At 42.1% G+C, this 25,253-nt stretch overlaps 2 protein-coding genes across 2 annotated transcripts; both read left to right on the forward strand.

The window, feature by feature from the left end:
- Positions 1-585: 585 nt before the first annotated feature.
- Positions 586-22,505, forward strand: SFT2D1 (SFT2 domain containing 1). The gene is made up of 8 exons (XM_080616792.1): positions 586-713; positions 7,665-7,751; positions 10,246-10,328; positions 15,024-15,105; positions 17,437-17,472; positions 18,242-18,300; positions 19,729-19,758; positions 21,773-22,505. The coding sequence occupies exons 1-8, from the start codon at positions 651-653 to the stop codon at positions 21,810-21,812; spliced, it is 480 nt and encodes a 159-aa protein (XP_080472918.1). The 5' UTR covers positions 586-650; the 3' UTR covers positions 21,813-22,505.
- A 1,666-nt stretch (positions 22,506-24,171) lies between these two features.
- Positions 24,172-25,043, forward strand: PRR18 (proline rich 18; the record flags this gene model as incomplete). The annotated part of the gene is made up of 1 exon (XM_080615445.1): positions 24,172-25,043. The coding sequence occupies exon 1, from the start codon at positions 24,246-24,248 to the stop codon at positions 25,041-25,043; it is 798 nt and encodes a 265-aa protein (XP_080471571.1). The 5' UTR covers positions 24,172-24,245.
- Between the last annotated feature and the right edge of the window lie 210 nt (positions 25,044-25,253).

Below are 25,253 nucleotides of genomic sequence, written 5' to 3' on the forward strand. Positions count from 1 at the left end.
CTGAGCCTCAGCTGCCTCTCCTGCTCATTCCCAGCAGCACTCCACCCACCATCTCTGTCTAGGGTAAGTCCTCCTTTGCTTTTGCAAATGCAAGGGCCTAAGGAAACTGAGAAGCAATTTAGAAAGAAAACCTCTTGTTAAACTGACCATGGACTGCCAAAGCCACATAGGAAAAGAGATGCCATCTGGTAGCTAGATGACCAAATGCCAGGCCCACCTGCACCATGCCTGTTTATAATCACGGAGTTACCATTTTGCATCTATGCAACATGCTTTACTGCACCACCAGTTCACACGACTGAGCTCATGCAAACAGCATTTCCAAATGTGTCGACATGAGTCGATTCCGCAGCCAGCGATGAAGCGGCGACGCACCGAAAAACCCGCTCTCCTTCCTCAGCGCCTCCAGCACGCCTGCGACACCCTACAACGCCTTCCTGGGGAGGCGGCCCTAAGGGGCCGGACCGACCCGACCCGACCCCCCAGACATGGCTGCATCACCCGCCACTCCGCCCAAGCACCGCCCACGCACCACCCAAGCGCGCAGGCGCGAAGCCCGCGGGTGCGCATCGCTTCCGGTTGGGCCGTCGGCCCGGCAGGGGAAAGAGGTTTCCTGCGGTGCAGCCGGTGTACCCTGCCCCAGGGGCGGTATGGAGAAACTGCGGCGGGTGCTGACCGGGCAGGACGACGAGGAGCAGGGACTGGCGGCGCAGGTACTGACCGGCGAGGACCCGCTCTTCTTCCCCCTCTCCTAACCGAAGGCTTGGAGGCCGCAGAGCTACGGGGAGCCCAGGGAGCTGAGCGGGGCCGTGGCAGGCCGTCGCTGAAGTCTCCCTGCCTCGGGCCCTGCCCGTGTCCGCGGCCTCCGGCACCGCCGTGTTCCCCGCACTTCCCCTCCCCGGGCAGGCAGAGGCACCACACACACGTTATCCCCGCCATCCCTGGGTGTCGGCCTGCATGCCCATCGCTGTCAGTGAGCGGGAGAGACGGGGAGGCAATGAGAAGACGGGAGTTTGCTGCCTGTGCTGAAGGATGAAGTGTGGGCACCAGGCCCAGAGTTTTGGCAAGTTCTGGGAGAGTGGAAAAGTTATTTGGTGTGTTGGTGGTTTGGGATCCTTTGGTTTTATTTTCTAGGTCCTGCTTAGAGATAGCAGAGTCTCTGGTGCATACTCTTCTTCGTGCATGGCCTTGGTACTTTATGATTAGTTTAACAATAGGTTTTATTTCTATGTTGTTTCTCAGTTTCCTTAGGCCCTTGAATTTGCAAAAGCAAAGAAAGACTTTCCTTAGAGAGGGTTTTATGCATATTTTGCTGAAGTTCCTGTTTTCCCCATACTCCTCAAGTACAGTTTAACTTTGCATTCCTTCTGCATTGTCTTCCTCATTGTGTTTCTTTTGGGTTTTAACTGGGTTTAAATACCATACATCCTGACACTTAACGTCTGTGTTGAATCAAAACTGAGTGTGCTTGTAGGGAGCAATTTGTACTATCAACTCCCTTTTAATTGGTGTGGCTGCAGGTCGAACTGCCCCACATCAAGGAACATCTTGATACTGCATGCTAGCGGTTACTGGAGCATGGTGGAGGAAGCTGGAACACAGAACAGCCTGTGTCTGAGCTGCAGCGAATAAGCCTCAGTGAGCCAGCACAGCTTCAGTATAGGTGGTGTCTATGGTATAATATTAGTTCTAGTAGCTTGTTACTGACATGCATCACTTGTCTTTGGACTGAGTTGCTGTTGGTCTTCAAGGTTTGTGAACTTGAACACTTTGCCACAGTAAAGCAGCTAAATTGTATCCTCACCTGATTCTGAAAGTTGTGTGGCTGTGTTTGCAACCTTTCACACCAGAACTGGCTGCCAGTGTTTGGGAGGGATGCTTTGGCTTCTGATCTGATATCAAGATTATCAAAGCAGTATTTGCATTTCTGTTAGTTTTAGTTAAATTCCAAGAGAATTAATTAATCTGCCACCCCCAGGCACATTTCACATGAGACAGGTGATACTGACATAGTTCTTCTTCACTTTGTGGAAAATGTAGGAATGATTCCTGTCGACAATTGAGAACTCCTTGTGACCATTGTGCTTTGTGTGAGATAACATAGAGATGATCATGATGTTTATGTCAATACAATGATGAAAGGGAAGAAGAAACAAAGGAATAATCCATTTACTCAACTGCTTAAGTGTTAGCATGGTTGAGCGACTAAGAGACACATCCTGTTACAGAATGTTGTGAAACTTGGGTACTAAGTAAAAAGACATATGAAGTATGGAACTGCCCTGGGTTCAGCAGCAGCAGTCAGTTTTTCTCCTTTTTAGTAGCTGGTGCAGCGCTGTGGTTTTGACTTTCAGCCTGGGAATAATACTGATAAAGCCGATGTTTTCAGTTGCTGGTCAGAATGTTTACCCTGACCAAGGACTTTGTGAGTCTCATGCTCTGCCAGGGAGGAGGAGAAGCCGGGAGGAAGCAGAGACAGGGCACCTGACCCAAACTAGCCAAAGAGGTATTCCATACCATAGCACGTCATGCCCGGGGATGTAACTGGGAGTTTCCTGGAAGGGCACGTCCTCTTTTCTGTTGGGCTCTTTTCCGGCGGGCGGTATCGTATTCTCTTCCCTTGTTATTTCTCTTATCATTATTATTATTGGTGGTAGCAGTAGTGATTTGTGTTATATCTTAGTTACTCGACTGTTTTTATCTCAACCCATGGGAGTTACATTCTTTCGATTCTCCTCCCCATTCCTGGGGGGGGGAGCAGAAACTGCGTGGCTGACTTGCTGATTGCCTTAAACCACGACAGTAACAAATAGAGCTAAGGCTGTGGTTAAGCTTGTAACAAACGTCTTCCTGTTAATACATTACCAAGAAGGTCAGCAATCCCCTCTAAGAAGTGCCCTCACCAAAAGAAAGACCTCAGCAACAAGAAAAGAATAATGGAAAGAAGCCACATCGGTATCTGGGTGAAGAAGACAAGGGGATTGGCTGAGACCCAAGGAGGAGAAGTATAAAAGACTGAACCCCAAAGATCCCGGTGTGCATCTTGAGTGGAGCGGAGACTCCCCGGCACACCCAGCGCTGCTTGCTTATTGCCTCTCAACCTTAATCGATTGTAATAAAATATTTGGAATCAGTCGTGCCTAAGACTGAATTTTTATAACAACTTGACACTGTGATGTTCATTTTAAGGCAGCAATCAATAGATAAATGGCCAAGTATTTAATGCTTTTAAAATTTGACATGTGTATCCCAAAAAGGAGGGAACTGAGCTAAGAATGTGTTATTTGTTAAATGTCAGTGAGCAAAAAAGTGTGTGCACCTATGCAGAGGTTACTTTCTAAGAGGTAAAGTTGTGAAAGAAAGTGTAAGGTTATGCATTTTGTATGTAAAATCTTCAGCTGTTTTAGATGACCTTTCTGGAACTGAGTCATGCGTTTGGATAAAAACAAGGGCCCTCTCTTTGGAATAGCTAACAGTTGTGTAATAGCCATCACATGGTTCCTGTTCATAAGTATCTCTGCATTCTTCTTGATTTTTGCAGAACCATTACCATGAAGTCTGTAGTAATTCCTGTTAAGTAAAGTAGAGGTATATAGTGGGACAACTGTGTGATGATTCAATGAAATCTTTCTGTACTTTCCAGTCTCTTCAGATTACCAACTGTTGCTTCTTGCTGCAATTAGATCAGTTATTCTGTTTTGTTGTGGGTTTGTTTTTTTTTAAAAAAAAGAAAGGGATTTGTTACTAAAAAATCAGTAATAGGTTGCAAATATATCCATGTAGTGATGTTGTCAGAGCAGCATTATGTGGTTTAGTTTTATCTACACCAAACAAAAATAAAATCAGTCTGCTTGATGCGTTGGCTCATTTTATGCTGTAGTTTCATGATAGTTGTCAATTGACAACTGCTTAAAGCATTCAACAAGATTTTAGCAAGGAGGAATAGACCAGATATTTACATTTCTTACATTTTACTCTGAAGTTTTGATAGAAATACGTGTAAGGAAGCCTGTTAGGAAAAACTGAAAATGTAAATATCTTTTGAAATATTGCTTAGGAGCTCAATTCTGCAAATGCACTGAACATTTCTGTGAAATTCAGTTTTCTCCATTAACTGCATATTCTTAAATTTACTATCAAAAAAAGATGCAGTTGTGAACTTCTAGAATCTTTCTTAAAACCTGTAAAAGAAACTGTTTCTGTTTTTCTTTTTTGTTTGTCCACATGGAAAACTTTTATAAAATCATTAATAATGGGGGAAGGGGGAAAACTAGGTGGATGTTCAAAGCCACCAGAACTGTTTTTGATCAAAAGTGGCCTTCCAGATTAATATTCACATGATTTCTTGCGTGTCCGTAGCAAGCTATTCAGTAAAGACAGTGTTATCTGTCACCTGCAACACATGTATTAGACTATTGCAAGACCATTCCTTGTATTTTAGAAAGTCTGCCTACCAGATTCCAGTTTCCACTTAAGGTTTTCTCTTGGTTTCTGGATGTCTTGATCATTTCTGTGATGTAATATTTCCTTGGGATATCTTGTGATTAAAAAATCTTTGCTTCTTGCCTTGGAGTTTGGCATTAAAATCTTAGCTGTAGAAAACTGAGAATTTTTGTTTCTTTTTTATTGCTTGGAAGCAAGCTGATAAGCAGTATAGGAAGAAGGGTATGTTTTACAGGAACTCCCTTGCTGCCACTACTGCACAGTTCTCTACACAAATCTTTCCCCAGATACAGAATTTGCATGGCAATTTTTTCAATCTTCTAAGTAAAAGCTTCTGCTAATGCAAATATCGAATATATTAATGCATATTCTTTCCATCTGAAACCTAGGACTTGCTGTATGGTTTATTTCAGATAAAAAAAAAAATTTCCTAATTGCCCTTATGTTGTTTCCTGCTATTGTTGCATAAGCTGCTTAGACTTCCGAAGTTTTTCTCAGGATTCTGGCTTATAGTCTCAGTATAAAGTGTAACTAACCTGTTACTTCAGGGTGTCACACTGCCCCTCTTACAGAAGTTACTGCTCCTGCAGCACATGTGGCAGAACAGGCAGGTGCTGTGTCAGGTTCTCATCTTTTACAGGTTGTACCCTGGCACTTTAGTACAAGCTGAAGTCTGTGGTTTAAGTAATTGAACTATGTGTCTGTCACTCAGCTTCTGCAACAAGATGCTTCACTACAGGGTGAAACACAGCTCAGAAGGGTAACCAGTTCCACTGCTTCCATGAAACCTAAAAAGTATGAGGTACTCGGGACTAAGAAAATGCATTACTAGATTTCCAGGGTCAGGATTTCAAACATTGCGTTAACTGAGTTCAGCTTGATAATATAAAGGGTGATGGCATCAGAGATGGCTGGAGAATCAGCCTTCCTTTTAATGCTGATAAGTTTATTTAGTTTTATTATTGCAAAGAATGCTGTGCTGTGGTGCTCTGGCAGTCCTCATTCCACAGCTTATCTTCCTGCTGTTCATGTGCATGTATCATCAATCTAAGTTTTTAGGAATTAAATCCATAAAATGTATTAAACTAATTTTAAAATAATGTTTTGAATCTTGTGGCGTTTTTTGTTCCAAGCTGTTGTGTGGTTCACTTATTTACAGTGTTGGTATTTTTTCCACTTAATAACTGTTAGGGATTTACATGAAGGTAAAGCTACTTTCAAATTTATATGCAGAATGAAATTTATCCATAGTTATTTCAGGAACACCATCAGATATTAAGGCTAGAAGTAGAATAGCAATAAATGGTAGCAATGTGTTTGATACGGCTAAAGAAATTACTTGCCTTAATCTTCTTCCTGTTTTCTGGGCAATCTGAAATGTGTGTACTGGGTATACTTAACAGTATTGCTCCTTCCACACTTCATTTCTGAGCAGGGATGAAAAAGAGTGTTACTCTTCTTTTTTCTTTTTCTTTTTTTGGTATATGTGTGGTTAGTTGCATGAATGGGTGAAACTAAAAGTGTGATTCAAATGAGTCCCTTCATTAGTTATGTCCTACCAGCTCTTCCTGCAGTTCTTGCATGTATAGGCATTCAGGAATATGGCTTTCAAATATGATTTAAAATGCTAAACTATCTTTCAGTTACTGTTGTTGTCTGTTTCTTTAATGCATGCGTAAGGATAAAGAGTTGGACCTACCCAGGTAAGCTGCATCTTCTGACCTACAGGAAGTTCTGTCTTAACAGCTGAACAGAGAAGGGGAAATAGAATTCAGAATTCAGCTCTGTGTCTGCTCAGACAGCATGCAATTGTAAAATATTATTTTTCATATTCTGATGCCGTTTCTTAAGTATATATTCAAAGTATTCAAATTGATTAAATAGTGTTAGTATTTTTTTATCAGTAGAAAGTAGCCAAGCTATTCCTTGTTGACATAAATTCAGATACTGATTTGTCACAGTGCATAGATGTGTGCTTGAATGTGGCCCTTTTTTACTATACTAGGTATGGATTCTTCCTTTGTGCAGATATGACATCATTCTAAGCAGTAACTAGATTTCATTCATTCACTTACTACTACTACCTGAAAGAGAAATTTCTCAAGGGAATATGAGAAACATCAAACTTGTTTGGGGAAGCCCTAACTTGTATATTTGGTTAATAACACTTGATTGAAAATATCTGTAGACTAGGTAACAACAGGGCAAGTTTGCTTGTGTCATCTGAACAAATAGAAAGGGTAGCTTTTTAAAGGCATCTTACGTAAGCTGAAGCAACATATCACTTAATAGACCAGGTTAGAATAGAAAGTATATTTAATTGTAGTGACCTAGAGTAAACTGAGTACATTGTCATTGCAGCATGGGTGGAGAAGATGAGCTGAGCGTATGTAACATGTCACTTCTGCTGAAAGAGGCCATTCTGCCAGCTATATAGCCCTGCATCTCTCCTTACATTAGCCCTACTGCTTTTCTGACATCTTGCAGAGTTAGTTTGGCTCATTAGTCTAACAAAGGACTAAGTCATCAGAATAGAAGGAACACTATTCTCTTTCTGCTTCATGAGTTGTGTCAGCTAGCTCAGCTCATTCAGAAGTGTTACAGGTTCTGAAGTCACACTGGAGAAACAAGAAGTAAAATAATCCCTTTCAGCAAGTTAACTGTCTGATGATTCAAGCTGTGTTAATCTGCCTACACCTTCACCATGTAAGGAACAGTAATTGAGGTGGAATCATAATGCCTGTAGTAGATACTTGTACTAGTGTGTACAATGGGTTCTGTCTAGTAACAGAAAAAAGTAGTAATGTCTATAGAAACATACAGTGCTGCACAAATAGATACATTCTTCTTCAAATTGCTGGAAGGTCCGGTTATTCTTCTGCTTTGGTACCATTGTGATCATTTTCAATTGTAATTGTATGGTGAAAAGAAAGTCTGTTTGAAAGAGGAGGAGTATTGCTTGAGTGCCAGGATATACCTTCACAGGTTTAGTCTTGGTTGGTTGGTTTGGAAATATGTCTCCAGATTGCTAATATAATTTTTTAAACTGAAATAATTAATATGCAAGCATCTATTAAGCAAGGTAGAATAATTGTTTCTGGCTAAAAAAAAATACTTTGTTTGAAATTAAGGATTCAATAGTAAATAAAAAATGTCTTTTAGATTGTTCAAAACTGGGTTTGTAATATCCTTTTTTTTTTCTCCCCTCTCCTCCTATTAAGGTCCTTGATGCCTCAACACTCAGCTTCGGTACTCGAGTCAGATGGTTTGCCATATGTTTTGTTGCTGGCATCGTGTGTTCTTTTCTTGTAAGTAAGAGGCTTTTTTCCTTGCACTTTATTACTGTTCTACAGTGGAAGTTCATTCATATTCATACTGTATATGTGATTCTGTGTTTGCCTTATCCTATATCCTAAATTTTGTATCCATAAATTTAAATGGACATTAAGCGTATAATTAGCATGTAGTGGCTGTCCTGTAAATTGACCATCTTTCTTCCATTCACAGCAGAGAGCATTCTTATTGTGGTCTAATAAAATTTCTTACTAAGAGGTTTGAGCACTGACAAAATAAGCTGTTCTTTTAGTTTAGATTTGTGAGTGGCATACTACAAAAATTGTCTGTTGTGAACCCATCTTATTTTTATTCTCTCCATTAAAATGGGAGAAGAAGGGGAAAGCTTGAAAGGTTTTTAAAGTCTGAAGAAACCACAAGTGTAACCTGTCACACTCACAAATCAATAGGTGGTGACCGTGGTAGCATGTTGACACTTGAAAAACCTGCTGCACTCCTTTTGATCTTACAGTCAGCAAATCATTTGTTCATTCTTGAACTTGTCATCTTGGCAGGAGGCTTAAGCCTGCAGTTGAAAGTTGAGATCTATTAATTGATTTGGTCTATCAGAAGCTGACACAGGTAACTTGCAATACAAAACAGTTCTTCCTCTGCATGTAAGATTACCAGAAGCAGGTGAGGTAACACTGGGGAAGTAGGCATACTGCTGGGTTTGGGTTTTTTTGGGTTTGGGTTTGTTTTTTTTTTTGGGGGGGGGGGGGGATTGGTTGGGTTTTTTTGTTTTGTTTTTCAGTATGAAGTAGAATGTTGGTTCTTCTCAAGGCATGACTTTTGATGTAAGCCAGCCAGCAGTCTTTGGCTAATGTGTGTGGCTGACATTTGCAGGTTTTGTGGAGGTGCTCAGGCAGATTGTTTTGACTTGTAATGTGTTTTGGTAATAGAATGGAGAAACTTGTCCAGTGTGTATTAGTTTCTGGGTTTGCCATTATTCAAATGGCTGCTGCTGCTCTTCCATTTACCATGAAAAGTTTTTAAACCAAGGATACTTCAGTAGTGACAAGAAGAAGCAATTGCGTAGGAGCAATCTCTTGATTGAGGCACTCAGAGATAGCCACTTACTAGATTTTCCTGCAGCTGGAAGCTTCTGATTCTTCATCAGAATTTTTGGTTTGTTAGGCTTTCTGAGCCCCAGAGGTAACCCAGAACGATTTGTGGTCTTACCTATGAGAGGTCTTATTTAAGTCACAGTCAGCTCAATAAAGAAACTGTAGACTGGTATTCTTCATATTGATATCTATGCTAAGTACAGTGACACAGACTCAAGCCAGGGGCAAGTTCTAGGAAGGGAGCTCAAGATTGGGTTGAAAGATCCCTTTTTTAAGGTAACTTAAGCATTATGTGGTTGAGTCCTTCCCCCCTCAGTTTTTTTTCTCAAGTTGTATTTAACCAGTGTAATCACAAATTTAAGTACATGCTGTGTCTGTGCTTTAGCACCAATTTTTGGATAGTTAACATCACTCTTTTTGCTGCTATTCTTTTAATGTTTAATCTTTGTGTGTGCCTATTCTACATCACATCATATGAAACTATGAAACCACAGATAAAAGGCTTTAGGATCTTGGTTTCCTCCAGTTTCCTTGAGTCATTTGGAGCTTGATAGGAGTTAAAACTCTGAATAGTGTGCTTGTGGACTTCGTGTTTTGAGGAGTTCAGAGACAGCTCCCTAGCTAAGCTTTGTCACATGAAACTGAGAGCTGGAAACTCCACCTTCCTCTGGTTCACATTATGGACCTTTTGGTGTATTTATTATGTTCTGGGCTGACCAAAATTGCAGGTGGTATTTTTTCTTTAGTCTTTGCAAAGTGCCCATAGGCTTTCCTTGTAGAATATAATTGCACCGTTTTTTTGCAGTTTTTCATGGTTGCTTGTAGTGGTGTCTCTGTGAACAGACACCACAGATTCCCACTGAAATTGCAATTGGGTACAATATAGTTCTCCCCGCTCATCATAGGGTCTGCAATTAGCAGAAGGCTTCGGATTTTTTTGTGCTTTGTAGAAATAAGATGTCTGCAGGTAACAGTTCTAAAAGCTTCAGTTTGAATCTAGCCTGCGAGTCCAGGTTGTTGACTGGAGGAGAAACATGGTGGATATAATGTGGTTTTATGATACTTTATCCTTTGCATGCAGAGATGTATGATGTATAGTTGGGCATTGTAACAAAAATGAATGTGCCAAAAATATAAACAGTACAAATAAATGTTAAAACCAATATAAATAAACATTGCCTAGTTGTAAAACACACTGTGAAATATAGTAAACCAACACATTGTTTTGCCACTAGGTGTCAACAGAAGTATGCTAAATATTGACTGCTACAAATCTGAAAACAGCGTAGTCCACTGGTATATGTCAGAAGGACACTCTTCATAGTCTGAAAATATATTTATAGACTATAGAATCTAAATAAATTAATTTAACTGTTTACGAACATACAAATATCTTTTCTAGGGAACAGCATTGCTATGGCTCCCAGCAGGGATCAAACTTTTTGCTGTGTTTTACACCCTGGGAAACATTGCTGCATTAGCCAGGTACGATTTCTTAATTATTATTATTAGAAAAGTGCCCTCCTTTTCATCTACGCTTCCATTTGCTTTCACTCTAAAATGGTGTCTGTTGGCTATGAACAAGATTGTTTTCATATTGTAATGTTAATAACAAAATCTTGTTTATCTTACCATTTTAAGATAATCATAATTAGTGACTATCAGGTATACTGATATGCTGGCTGTATGTTTATACATTTGACAGTGAAGTCCTTCTGCCAGGTACAGAGGTACCTCAGTTTCAGGGGCAAACTGGTAGTCTGCCCACTGCCTGAATGCTTTGTTAGTGGAAGGACCTTTTTGCTTTTAACAGAGAGATCATCCTGGGTTTAGGAAAACTCATTGAAGATGGAAAGGTTCAGGTAATCCTCATTTTGACTGTAAGGCCTGGCACAATCCAAAAATCGTTTGCAGTGTACTTTTAAACTCTGTGGTTGGATCTATGCAGTGTATCCCACAGCAGTTCACAGAATCACAGAATATTAGGAATTGGAAGGGACCTCAAAAGATCATCTAGTCCAATCCCCCTGCCGGAGCAGGAACACCTAGACGAGGTTACACAGGAAGGCGTCCAGGCGGGTTTTGAATGTCTCCAGAGAAGGAGACTCCACAACCTCCCTGGGCAGCCTGTTCCAGTGTTCTGTCACCCTCACTGAGAAGAAGTTTCTTCTCAAATTTAAGTGGAACCTCTTGTGTTCCAGTTTGAGCCCACTACCCCTTGTCGGTTGTCACTGAGAAGAGCCTGGCTCCATCCTCGTGACACTCCCCCTTTATATATTTATAAATGTTAATGAGGTCACCCCTCAGTCTCCTCTTTTCCAAACTAAAGAGACCCAGCTCCTTCAGCCTTTCCTCATAAGGGAGATGCTTCACTCCCTTAATCATCTTAGTTGCCCTGCGCTGGACTCTCTCCAGCAGGTCCCTGTCCTTCTTGAACTGAGGGGCCCAGAACTGGACACAATATTCCAGATGCGGTCTCACCAGGGCAGAGTAGAGGGGAAGGAGGACCTCTCTCGACCTACTGACCACCCCCCTTCTAATACACCCCAGGATGCCATTGGCCTTCTTGGCCACAAGGGCACAGTGCTGGCTCATGGTCATCCTGCCGTCCACTAGGACCCCCAGGTCCCTTTCCCCTTCACTGCTCTCTTAATAGGTTATTCCCCAACCTGTACTGGAACCTGGGGTTGTTCCTGCCCAGATGCAGGACTCTACACTTTCCCTTGTTATATTTCATCACATTTTTCACAGACCAACTCTCCAGCCTGTCCAGGTCTCACTGGATGGCAGCACAGCCTTCTGGCGTGTCAACCACTCCTCCCAGGTTAGTGTCATCAGCAAACTTGCTGACAGTACACTCAATTCCCTCATCTGAATTGCTGATGAATATATTAAATAATACTGGTCCCAATACTGACCCTTGAGGCACTCCACTAGATACAGGCCTCCAACTAGACTCCGCCCCTTTTTTAAGTTAGTCTTAAAAAGTTTGCAAAAGGGACCTCCTAGGATCTAAAACTCTTCTTTCACTGTTTGAAAAACATGTAAGAAAAACTTAAGGTCAATAAAGCATTTTCAGTTTCTGTTTGAACTTCTGTTACTGTTACAGCATAGTTGAAGCATGGTCACAGTATCACAGTATCACAGTATGTTAGAGATTGGAAGGGACCTCAAAAGATCATCTAGTCCAATCCCCTGCCAGAGCAGGAACACCTAGATAAGGTTACACAGGAATGTGTCCAGGCGGGTTTTGAATGTCTCCAGAGAAGGAGACTCCACAACCTCCCTGGGCAGCCTGTTCCAGTGTTCTGTCACCCTCACTGAGAAGAAGTTTCTTCTCAAGTTTAAGTGGAACCTCTTGTGTTCCAGTTTATACCCATTACCCCTTGTCTTATCATTGTTTGCCATTGAGAAGAGCCTGGCTCCATCCTCATGACACTCCCCCTTTATATATTTATATACACTAATAAGGTCCCCCCGCAGTCTCCTCTTCTCCAAACTATAGAGACCCAGCTCCCTCAGCCTTTCCTCATAAGGGAGATGCTCCACTCCCTTAATCATCTTAGTTGCCCTGCGCTGGACTCTCTCCAGCAGGTCCCTGTCCTTCTTGAACTGAGGGGCCCAGAACTGGACACAATATTCCAGATGCGGTCTCACCAGGGCAGAGTAGAGGGGAAGGAGGACCTCTCTCGACCTACTGACCACCCCCCTTCTAATACACCCCAGGATGCCATTGGCCTTCTTGGCCACAAGGGCACAGTGTTGGCTCATGGTCATCCTGCCATCCACTAGGACCCCCAGGTCCCTCTCCCCTACACTACTCTCTAACAGGTCATTCCCCAACCTATACTGGAACCTGGGGTTGTTCCTGCCCAGATGCAGGACTCTACACTTTCCCTTGTTATATTTCATCAAGTTTCTCCCTGCCCAACTCTCCAGCCTGTCCAGGTCTCGCTGGATGGCAGCACAGCCTTCTGGCGTGTCAGCCACTCCTCCCAGCGTAGTGTCATCAGCAAACTTGCTGACAGTACACTCAATTCCCTCAGCTAAATCATTGATGAATATATTAAATAATACTGGTCCCAATACTGACCCTTGAGGCACTCCACTAGATACAGGCCTCCAACCAGACTCCGCCCCATAGACTACAACTCTCTGGCTTCTGTCCTTCAGCCAGTTCGCAGTCCATCTCACTACCTGATCATCCAGGCCACACTTCCTCAATTTAGCTGTGAGGATGCTGTGGGAGACTGTGTCAAATGCTTTGCTGAAGTCAAGGTAGACCACATCCACCGCTCTGCCATCATCCATCCACAATGTTATTTCCTCATAAAAGGCTAGGAGGTTGGTCAAGCATGACTTCCCCTTGGTAAAGCCATGTTGACTGCCCCTCATAACCCTCTTATCCTTGATATGCCTTAAGATGGCACCAAGGATAAGGTGCTCCATCACTTTCCCAGGGATGGAGGTGAGGCTGACCGGTCTATAGTTACCTGGGTCCTCCTTCTTGCCCTTTCTGAAGACTGGAGTGACATTTGCTTTCCTCCAGTCCTCAGGCACCTCTCCCGTTTCCCAAGACTTGGTAAAGATGATGGAGAGTGGTCCAGCAATGACTTCCGCCAGTTCCCTCAGCACCCGCGGGTGCATCCCATCTGGACCCATGGATTTATGGATGTCCAGATTGCTCAACTGGTCCCTAACCCATTCCTCATGGACTAAGGCAAACTGCTCCAGTGACCTGACTTCATCTGAGGTCTCAGGAGTACAGGGCTCTTCAGGACTGCCTCCGGCAGAGTAGACAGAGACAAAGAAGGCATTCAATAACTCTGCCATCTCTGTATCTTCTGTCACCAGGGCACCCATCCCATTCACCAGTGGGCCAACCTTGCCTCTGGTGTTACTTTTATCAGCTATGTATTTGAAAAAGCTCTTTCTGTTGTCCTTGGTCATGGGACTCAAAACGGATGGAGTCTGGTTCTTGACTGTCATGGACTGTTATTTCAGTCAAGTCAGTTTCTTGAGTCAAAGCATTGTTAATCTCTTCAAACTCAGGCAATGTGACATTAACATTTGAGAAATGTGATGGTGTACTGCTTTTCCTCAACAAATGTGTTGGGGGACAGAAATGTTTCTACTGGTATTGAGTCTCATTTGTATAAATACTCCATCTCATGCTAAAACAAGACACTAGCTAACTGATTTTTTATCCTAGTTCTTCAGGTTTGTTTGTGGCTTTTTTGGTCTTAATTTAATTTTCTGGCCAGCAGACAAGATTAAAAAATACTGAGAAAAAGTTTGGATTGCACTGAATTTAGGGCTTTTTTTCTGTTGAGAGATCTTTTCCATTTAACATGGACTTTTGAAGTCTATCTACACAACTTCAAGAAGAAAAAAAAAGGTGAAGAGAAGGTGAGAATATGCATGAAATTGCTGGTTGGGAGCATCTGGGTGTAGAAGAGCATGGGTTTCAGCTTGGGAAATGTTTGGATTTTCCACAAAGAGTGTTTTGTATTTTTGTATTTTCTACAAACAATGGCTTCAGTGACAGGGAAGGAAGAGACTCAGAATATTTGAAGCCAAATAATTCCTGTTATGGTTGCGAATTCTTAGTTCACATTGCATTTCTTTGCATGAACAGGTACAGCATACTGTTGCTGATGGTTTTTATTCTCCCTTCAAGTTAACTGCAGAGTAGAAGAAAGCAGGTGGACTTAATACAAACTACTGAACCTTTCTTTTTTTGTTTTGTGCTCAGTGAATCTGGGCAGAGAGTTAGAGCTTCCTTGTGATTTTGATTGTAGCTACTTGCACACTGCCTGGGTAAGAAGTTTATTGTTGAACAGGAATCTCCTACAGAAGTTCGGTCTTTGTATTGGTTGCATTCTTTTGACAAGTCAGTTCTTTAAAACAGCCTCAATATGAGATCCTCTAGCCTTCAGTTAACAATCATCTGCTATAAGTGGTAATGATTTGGAAAGAATTTCATTACCAAGGGTGACTCTATCCATAAGCTGTTTCCAGGGCTAAATTCATGCAATATTTCACCTTTCCTTCTAGTGGATCTGGTTCTAAATATTGAAATGCCTTTTTAAAACCTTTGTAGTCATCTGACTGTTGGAAAATTTCTTGTCTCTTATTTGGAAGTATTTACCATTTGTTTTGTTTTTCCCCTCCTATTAGTACGTGTTTCCTGATGGGGCCAGTGAAGCAATTGAAAGCAATGTTTGAGCCCAAAAGATTAATAGCTACAGTTGTGATGCTGGTAAATATACTATCTTTATTTCCTTTTGCTAAAAAGTTTTCCTTTGGCCTCAAAGCTAAATTTGAGGTTTTACTAAAGGGAGGTGATTTCTCAGTGCACCTTTTCTTTATGCTGAGTAATAATAGTTGAGCTGTGTATCATAAACATTATCTGACTCTTTTTTATAAGCTTGTGGTTTTGTTGCTTATGATTTTTTTTAATTATTTGGAAAAAATGTTCTTTACTAAATATTTCTTACTAATGCTAACATTAGGTTGAGTTTTTCTGAAACAGTATCTTTGAGAACAAGGCTAGAGAGAGACTTTTCTGCTACTGTGACAAGTCAGTGGTCCCTAAGTCCAGCTTGACAGTTGTTTGTTGGCTGCAGTTCCATTTCTGTAGCTTAGTGGTTCAGCACTAAGAGAAAATTAATTTTTCTCCCCAAAGTCCAGGAAGCCATATGTTCACCTTCATGGTTTTCTATTGTGAGGTCCTTGGCTTCTTTACTATGACCATCATTCCTCCTTCCATGAGGATGAAAAAAACCAGATCCATCCACAATTGCAGAATCCCTATTCCAGAGCTCTAGGTAGTTAAAATCCAAGTTCCTGCCCTTGCTGCTTCTCTGTTTTGTGTTTAGTTTCTCTTGTTCCTCCTGGTTTGTTTCAGCTTTTATTTTTGAAACGTAGTTGGCTGTCGTATTCTTCCTATCCTGTAACTTTCTTTTCTAGTTGATTATAGCTGATGTGGATAAGAAACCCTTCATGAATTCTTTTGGATGGCTGTCATATGGACTGTATATTCTTTCTCACACACCCCTGTGTGAAAAAAACAGAACTTGTAATCTCATTTGAGCACCTTACAGTTTTTGGAGAAGTGATCTGATCCCTGCTTGGGCTCTGAGCTTTGTTAAAAGAAGTGACTTTTTGCCATCTCTTCCAAATCATACAAAGTTAAAAGTCCTAGGGAAGTTATGTTTCATAGGTCTATGGTAAAAATGCCTGAGAACACCTCCAATTATCTAGAGTCTGTGCTGAGCATGAATTTTCTAACACTTTACAGCTGAGGGCTTTTTCTGGTCAAGCTGATGGCCTAAGCCAGACAGTAAACCAGCCAGCACAAAAAATTATTTGCTCTGGTGGTACTGTCATCTGCTGTGCCCAGACATAGTAAAGAAAGTAACAAAGAAAGACAAATAAGTAACCTGCTTTGAAGGCTATAGGAACAAGATACATCAGGTAAATGGAGAGAGAACAGAGTAGTAAAAACATCACAGACCTACCTTCCTGTGCAGAGAAGCTACCAGCAAGGTTAGGAAAAGACAGAATTAAATGTCTCTTCTAATAGGGAATAGGAACATTGAATGTGAGTTAAGCTGTTAGGATGGAAAATTTCAGTAATACAGAGAAGAACTGGAAAACTCCTAAAGTTTAGGAAACTTTTGATCCCCATCCTAACATAAAGTTAGAATTGCAGGCAACTTAGGAGTCACAAATCTGTTTGGAAAATTTCAAGAGAAATTGCTATTTTTATTTCTTACAATAAAAGACCAACAGATTTTTTCAGTGAAAATTAATTGAGAGTTTCATTCTGTTTTCTACTGTGTGCGATGACAAATGGAGGGAATCGGGTGAGATTTAGTGCAAAAGTTAAAAGTGATGGTTAAGCCCGCACAAATAGTGTGATTGATTTGGCATAGTAAACCATATCGCTGTAATGTTTCATCAGAGGTGTATAAGAAGACTGAATACAGCTTCATGTGAGTTTTTTCACTGTGTTTGAGGCAGCTGCTCCCTGGTGGGCTCTTCATTACTGTCAGAAGATGAAAAAACACTGGCAGAAGCAGCAGAGCCTGTGTTTGCCAAATACTGTAATTGTGAATGGCTGGTTTTAATAATGGGTTGTTCATAGCGATGCACATACGTTTCTTGTCACATTTTGATGTTATGAATACTGAATACTGAAATAATAGAATAGCTGTTCCCAGACTACTTGGTTGTTTTCAGTAAAGCTTTATAATCTAAGCCCACCTCTTAATAGAGCTAACACATAAGTCTGCACAGACCTGGTTATAGTTCTCCTGGTTGTTGAAGTCAATTCCTGCCTCCTCTTTCTTCTAAGACTTGCCCCATTCCCTTTTATCCAGGTAGCACAGCATACTATGCTTTGGAAAACACCTCTTTACATGAAGTTCAGCATGCAGTCACTGTGTGACAGCCTTTGGCTGTTTCATGAGTCAGCTTTAAAAATGCTGATTACCCACTGAAAACATGCAAATAGTTACTGTGTTGTTTGCTTTATTGTGTATTTGAATATTCAGTCTGTTTTTTCTCTCCTTTCATCTCCCCTCAGCTTTGCCTAATACTGACCCTGTGTGCTGTTTTCTGGGTAAGTTAGAATACTTTGTTTCTCTAAAGAGCAATCTAGCTTGCTTAGTTTATTAATTGTATTATAGCTTTAACACATAGTTCAGTTGTAGAGGAAAGATGAGCTTCTGTATGTGTGTTACTTGTTCAGCTGTAGTTGAGTGTAAGTGGAGTGATAAGCCTGCTGACTACAAAGCAGATGCACCCTTCCACCCACATGTGGTGAAGCTGAGAATACAAAATCTAGAGCATCAGGTTCAGTCTGCAGACCTCTGGAATAAGAACTAGGAAAAGCAACTTAAAATATACTTTCATCTTAGTGATGTACTTAGATCAGAGAATATCAGAGAGTATTTAGTGGTCTTTAGGAACCATGGGTACAGCATATTAAACTGATAAAGAAAAAGGAAGAGAGACAGAAGAAATACCTTCAGGCATCTTGATTGAAAAACTGGCTGTAGTTACATGCCACAGAAGTAAATATGTAGCTGAAGTGAACTTCCCTATTTGCAAAAGAACAGTGTCATGAATGAACATGAAAGTGTTAGTGTTGATGCTGTTAAGCATTTTCCAAGCTAGAGAAGGTTCTCATAGTATGATGCTAATGGAGTAATGGATAAAATGAATAGAAAGTTGTTAGAGTGGAAAGGAGTAGCAAATTAATTTAAGACAAGGAAATTTAGGCATTGTCAGTTAATTACATTTTTGACTGAACAGACTGTTCCAATTGTTCACAGTATAGACTGATACAAAATGAACTAACCTGCAATATTTGCTTTATTTTTACTTAGTGGAACAGAAAAGGTTTGGCAATGTTATTCTGCATATTGCAGTTCTTGGCAATGACCTGGTAAGATTCTTAACATTAATTTTAATTTCTTTTCCCTGCCCCTACACCCGGATGGTTATAAACCTATATATATCCATTTTGCATAACATAAGTGTGCCCAAATGCTAGCTTCAGTCTGTTTTTCTAAGCTAGGTTGTATAACTTCAGCAAAATCAATATGCAATCGTCTTGCAAAAATGGTATTTTTAAATATATTCTGCAATGTGTGAGCTTATTTGAAGCATTATAAAAGGAATATATATGCAAAAAAATTCTCATGCCTTTTCTCTGTTGTGAAAGTAACAGTATATTAACATGCCCTGCTTCTGATGATCTGCCTCTTCTTAAAGTTCTAACTAAATCTTCATTTTGGAAGTAGAACAAACTAAATAACATTTTTATAGGGTGTGTCCTGCCCCAAGAATATGAAGTGGCACTGGGTAGAGATTTGGTGGACATGACAGGGTAAATCAGGGCAGTACTATGATGACCACCCAGATATGCCCAAGGAGTAGGCTTGGGAATGTGTGAGCACAGTTAGGTTAATGCTTGCAAACTTGGCAGAAGTTTTCGAAGTTACTGCTTTCTCCATGGAGATACAAGTGAACATACTTGGTTTCCTCATCTCAGGTGAATTATGTGGTACTCTTATGCATTCCAAGATGACCACAGTTCTTGTTTGAACTTGCCCTGAATACAGAGTGTCTGTACTGAACGTGAATCTGAGAACAAATAACCATTTGTTCAGGATAGGGACTGTTGGACATCGTGCTGGGCCCAGGTCAATGCTTGATACTGGATAGAGGGAAGACCGCTAACTCAAACTTCATTCTACATGTTTACATGTCTACATTTTTCATGTTTACAGCTTCGCATTTGTGAGGTGTCCTAGAGCTTAATCAGGCTGGGCATGAGGACAAAACATTAGCTTGGAGGCTTGTAAGAAGCAAGTTTTAGAGGATAATGGAATTGTATTTAGAGTTATGTAAATAACACGATAAGATGTATATTTGCATAGCAATTTATATTGTCTTTTAATATGGAAAAAGTTGTCTCTATCATCCTGAAGAATATTGTTTTCCCAGAATTTCCAGTCCTTTTGAATCTGGTCATAATAAATCTGCTTTTTGAAGTTTATGTACAATAGAAATTATGAACTACATTTTTAAAAAAAAAAAAAGGAAAAATTAAACCAGGAAATCTTGTCCAAATGTGTCGTCTTTTCTCAGGTAAGCATTAAATTGAGTATATAGCCTTGTTTAAGGTTTTGTTACAACAGGTTGCTTTTACTGGTAGGGCGGGTTGGAACTAGATGATCTGTAAGGTTCCTTCCCGCCCAAGCCATTCTGTGATTCTATTAATGCTGGACTAAAGTGAAATAATTGCGTTATAGGAGAGGTGTGAATACTCTGTCAAATACATTTTTTTTCCTCTTTTTTTTTTTTCCAGGTATAGTCTGTCATATATTCCTTTTGCAAGGTGAGTTTGCATGATAAAGGTAGTGGGGGGGGGGAAGTCCTTAAATTCAGCATGTGAAAAAACATAACCTCCTCCCTTTCCTTTTTAGAAAATGACAAAGCTGAACTCAAAGTAATGCTTGATACACGCTTTTAAATACAAGCAAAGGGCACAGTAATTCTCTTTGTTAAATTTCATTCTAGCTTTCATCACTGAAAATAAATTAAGGCACTTTTTTTCCACATTCTCCAGTGATTTAAAAATACACTGATGCAATAGTGACTTTTCCAGTACTAAAATTAAAAGACAGCATATGGATCTGAGGTCTTAGTTAAAGCACACAAGCAAGCATAGTTTCAGATGTTAAGTCTACTTCTGAATTCCTCCATCATTCTTAGGAGAGGCAAAGGCAACTCTTTGTGTTAATTCTCATTTTGGGAAGCTTCTCTGCCTCTTTTTTAACTCTTGTGTGTACAAAAAGGGAATGAAACTTAGCCCAACACACAGTGAAACCGCATGCAAGTAAACAAATATAAGAATCTATTTTTAATACGATGTTTCATGTGAAATGCAGCTTGGTCGATCGGCAGTGTGTTTGTAAAAAAAAATAAAGTGCTTCCATGTCTGTATACTGTTTGGTGAGGTTTTCTGTAGTAGAAGTGGGAAAGAACAAAGTATCGTCTATCTCTTTCATCTTCCTGTAGTGTTTCTGTAACTATGCTGAAAAATCTGTACTACACATTGTTTTTTAAGTTTCAGTTGATCTAGGGAGGATTAAACTGTGTATATATATATGTGTGTGTATATATATATATATATACTGTTTTAAATACAGTAGTTGATAATTACAATGGATTGAATATGCTAACTGAACTCGGGCTTCAAATTGACATCTTACTATTTTTGACATTTCAAGCTACCACAGTCAAAAGTGATATTCTGAATTCTCATAGTTCCTTTGGCCATGTGACAGTCTCACTGATCTTCTCTTCCCTATCAACAGTGCTTTAAGTTCTGGGCAGAAAAACATTAGGTTATACATGTCACTTAATATCTTTGGGTTTATTTGTCTATTAGATTTTGTGATCCAAGAAACTGAATTTTACACAGGCTGCTTTTAGTAGTACAGTGATTTCTTCAGGGATTCAGTTACTTGCTTATGTGGAATGCTATCATAAATTTCTTGTATAGGCTGCCTTTCTTATGGCGCCAGAGAACAGTGTTATGTGATTTGTTTTCTGACAATGTTATTATTACTTGATTTAACTCTGGTAATGGTTTACTCTTTACAATTTACTTATTCATGGGTTGTTTTTTGCTGGCATGGCAAAAAAAATCCCAAAACCAACAACAACAAAAACCATACATACTGTGACTTAAGAAGTCATGATGGTATGTGTTCATTTTTCAAATTTACTGACAAGAGAATACAAATTCCACTCCTTAAGCTGATGCATTTTTGAGAAAATGAAAAGTAAAGGAGTCTGGAGTGAATGATCTCAGTAGTCACAAAACTGTTTATTGTTGGTTAAAGAAGTGGACCCCTTCAGATCTTTCAAGCCTTAAGGCTGAGTCAGCTCTCTGCCCTGCACTGTTGGTACATGGACTTTAAACCCTCCAGTCTGTTTTAGTTCTTCCTGCATGATGATGGTCTAACTTCCATGTGGCTTGGACTCAAAGCGCACCTGTGCTTTGCTGCTTGTCTGGATTTGGCACACTTCTCAGCCCTGCCCTTGCTGGTCAGCCTTTGCACAATCAGGTTTTGACTTCTATGAAGCCCTCAGGTGTGCTGCAGAACGATTTTGAACATTGTCTGATTTCAAACAGTGTGGAAGGCTTAGACAATATAGGGAGACCTGAGCTTCAGCGTGGGCTGTAGCTGGTGCTGTAGATGTACTCAACATAATGGTGGTTGTAAAGATCCTGCATTTGATAAACTATTGTTTTTTGTTTCTATATTTTTAATTTTAAACATGTAGTGGTTGATGTGTATATGCAAAGAAGAAATAACTGACTTTTTTTTTTCTTTTTAAAGGGACGCTGTGATTAAATGCTTCTCATCCTGCCTAGCTTAAATTTAAAACAGAAACCACTGTCCACTTTAAAAGGCAACTTGTATTCCACTGTGAACTTCACTCTGAAAACTCTACTTTTCTATTCATGAAATGCCCGGTAACAATTTAGTATGTTCCTTGCCTTCTGCATTTGGGGGATTAAATAATTTTTACTGGAAACAGTTTAAAAATAGACTGAGCAAACTGTTCGTGTTTACCCTGAAGCTTTTAGGGTGGTGGTTTTTTTTTTTTTTTTTTTTTTTTTTTTTTTCAACAGAATGGCACATTTTAAATACTTTGTGCAGCGTTGTCTTAAAGCTACCCTGCATCCAGTAACAGTTTATTCCCCAGCGGAGGCAAGCTGCTAAGATCCAGGCAGTATGCATAAAGATTTCATTTGCAGTTCTGTCTAAAATTTGCAATGTGCCATTTATGTTTGTATACTGTTGTGTGCTTTTCCAAAGACAGAATCTTATAAATGTTGTAAAGACTTTGTAAGTTATAATTAACTGCTCCTTTGAAATGTCTGTACATGTGCCTTATAGAAGAAGCTTAATGAGAGTATGTGATGGGTCTGTTTAAAGCTTGTTGGATTTTCTTAAAAGTTATCTTATAAATCATGGGTTTTTACTTTCATACCTAAATACTTTTTGCTAAAAGAACTTGTCACTAATGTATAAATGAAATTTGTGAAATAAATTAGTTTTGAAGGTGCCTAAACTTTTTTATTTAGGAATCCACTATAAAAGGCTGAAAATTTCAGCATTACCACTGAATAAATATGAAAATATAAAAACTAGGATATGTATATGACTGCATCCAAAGTTGATTATTAGATTTGTGGAAGCAATCCTTCCTGCTGGTGACAGGGGACCCAGGCATTCTGGGCACTGCAGCAGGCTCTTCTACCCATTAGTGTTTTGTGTGATGGGGTGGTGGACAGCCTCTCCTGCTTTGCCCATCACAGCCTTTGGGTGGACCCTTGGGTGAGTTCTTGGTTCCTTTTTGTTTCCAGTTTGCATTGAAGATGAGCCAGTATGCATGTAGGTGGTGATAGATGTCATACTGTCACTGCCATGGACCACAGCTGGCACTGGGAAGATCGGCTGGTGCTTCAGGACCAGGCAGTTGTGGGCTCCAGCATCGGTGTTACCTGTCAACCACCAGTTGTTTACACAATCACCTTCACTGTTGTGTTTAGTTAGAATGGTGTTAGTTATTCAGATATGTATGTGCAACGGTAAATAACAAAGTTAATGCTCATCAGTTAACCTTAAGATTACGTGAACAGAATGGGTTCAAGAACTGAGGTCCAAAAGTTCCATGAGCTCATATACTTTTACATGCACTTAGGTCTGTTACATCATGTGCTTTCTTGTTTTTTCTCTCTTGAACATTTAAGGATTGTTTCTTCATCTGCAGCCGGAGCACACACTCTGTTGTTTTGTTGGTATCATTTGCTCATTCTCATCCTGTCTTTGTTTGCTTTGTGTGAATATTCCAAAACTTCACAGTTGGTGCATCTGCACTGTGTGATACCCTTTTCTGGCAGTGTGAAACCAGATGGGGGAGAGATCTACCCTTACAGATTGCATACATCCTACCCAAGTAAAATCTGTAGAAATAATATGCTGTAATCTTTTAGACTAAATTTTGGAGTGGTTGTAATCTTGAATTTGTAGAAAACATGTGTTTACCTACCTACTACTGCCCCATGTACCCTTTCCAGACCTTTGTTATTGTTTAAGGTAGCTTAAAAGGTAGGAAATTACTGTCTTCCTCTCCTTAAAAACAAAAATCCCCAATACAACAAACAAGCACAATATAAGTGCTCAGCATTGTGCTTTTTTTCTTGATCACAGAAGGCACTGAGGCTAGAAGAAGGATCTTTAGATGAGGCTCTTCGTTACACAGCTATGCTCCTCTTGTTCTCCAAATGTTTGTGCATTTTGGAGTTCCATGTGATTCAAGACTGCTGTAGGTACTCGTGTAGTGGGCAGCTCTCCTTTTCGTTCTGCCTACCCTTGCTCACGGCCGTGCGAGGAGTCGAGGAGTTCACAATACCATTCATGTTTTGAAGATGGCGTGAAGGTGCTGCTTTAACGTGACACTAAAAGTCCGCCCTTTCCCACTTGGACGCTTGAGGACTCTGGGAGGGACTTAGAGCGAGCCGGCCCTTCCCGTCTCTTAGGGTCTGCTGCTGGCTGGGTGGGAGACGTGCGGGGAGAGGCGGCAGCGCAGCACCGGCGGCCGTGCTACGGGACTGGACTATCGCCGTGGAGGGCGCCGTCCCGCCCACCCACCCCACGCCGAGGAAGGGTGTTCCCGGGGCGGGCGAAGGGTGGGAAGGGGGCCGGATTATCGCGGGGGGAAAGGCAGCGGCTGTCAGCGCAGACGGATCCCGCGCTGTTGCCGCCGCCGCCGCCGGCTGGGGCTCGTCGCCCACCCCTCGCCATGGGGCTGCAGCCCCGGCGCGCCGCGGGGCCCTGCCCGCCGGCGGGGAGATGCGCCGCCTGGGCCCGCGGCGAGGAGCCGGAGGGAGCGCCCGGCCGCACCGCGTCCCTGCCGCCCATCCTGCCGGCGCCCACCGGTTCCCCCGTCGCTGCCCGGGCGCAGCCGAAGAAGCAGACAACGGCTACGGCCCCCAAGAAGGCAGCGCCCCGGCCCGCGGAGGAGAAGGCGGCGAGGAAGGCGTGGGGAGCGCCCCCGGAGCGGTCAGGCCCCCTCTCCAGCTCCTGGCCCTGTTCTTCCCTGCAGCGACAGCCGCCGCGGAGGCAGCCGGCCGAACGCGGGGTGCGCCCCCCGCCTGCCCCACCGCAGCCTCGGGGCCGCCCGGGTGCTCCGGGGCCGGGCAGCCGCTCCTGCGAGAGCCTCGGCGGGGCTCCAGGAGAGACGGCACCGCGGTTCTCGCTGAGCCTGCCGCCGGAGGCCGTCCGGGTCCTGCAGCGCCGCAGCCTGGAGCGGCAGCGGGGGCAGTCCGGGTCCGGCCCCGGAGGCAGAGCTACCCCTACCCTGGCGCGGCGCGGAGCCCGGGCGGGCAGCGGGGACTTGCGCGCCCTGCTGAAGATATCGCTGCTCAACGAGAAGCACCGCTACGACGACGAGGAGTACGAAGAGGAGGAGGCGGCGGGGGCCACGATGGACGAGGGGCTGGTGCGGAAATGCACCGAGTGGTTGCGCGGCGTGGAGAGCGCTGCCGGGCGCGACCGCTCAGACAGGTTGGAGACGCTGCCGCACCTGAGCACTCTCTGAGCCCCTCCGGGGGACCGGGAGAGCGGCCCGGCGGGCGGTGGGGCCCGGGGCGGAGGCGGGGTCGCCATCCGGTGTCTGTAGCTGTTGTCTCCTTTGTGATGTCGGCCGCGCCGGCGGCAGCCCGGCGAGTGGCAGCGGGGCAGTGGCCCGAAGCTCATCCCCGGGGCGGCGCCGCCGCTCGGCTGAGGGACAAAGGAGAGGCGCCGGCCT

This window comes from Psittacula echo, assembly GCF_963264785.1.
Source record: "Psittacula echo genome assembly, chromosome: 4".
Lineage (NCBI taxonomy): Eukaryota > Metazoa > Chordata > Aves > Psittaciformes > Psittacidae > Psittacula > Psittacula echo.

Bases quoted from the DNA above. Each gene is read 5' to 3' on its own strand.
- SFT2D1 (XM_080616792.1), top strand. From the start codon at position 651: ATGGAGAAACTGCGGCGGGTGCTGACCGGGCAGGACGACGAGGAGCAG. The intron at 7,752-10,245 runs GTAAGTAAGAGG...TATCTTTTCTAG, and splicing joins GCATCGTGTGTTCTTTTCTT to GGAACAGCATTGCTATGGCT. The intron at 10,329-15,023 runs GTACGATTTCTT...CCCTCCTATTAG, and splicing joins AACATTGCTGCATTAGCCAG to TACGTGTTTCCTGATGGGGC.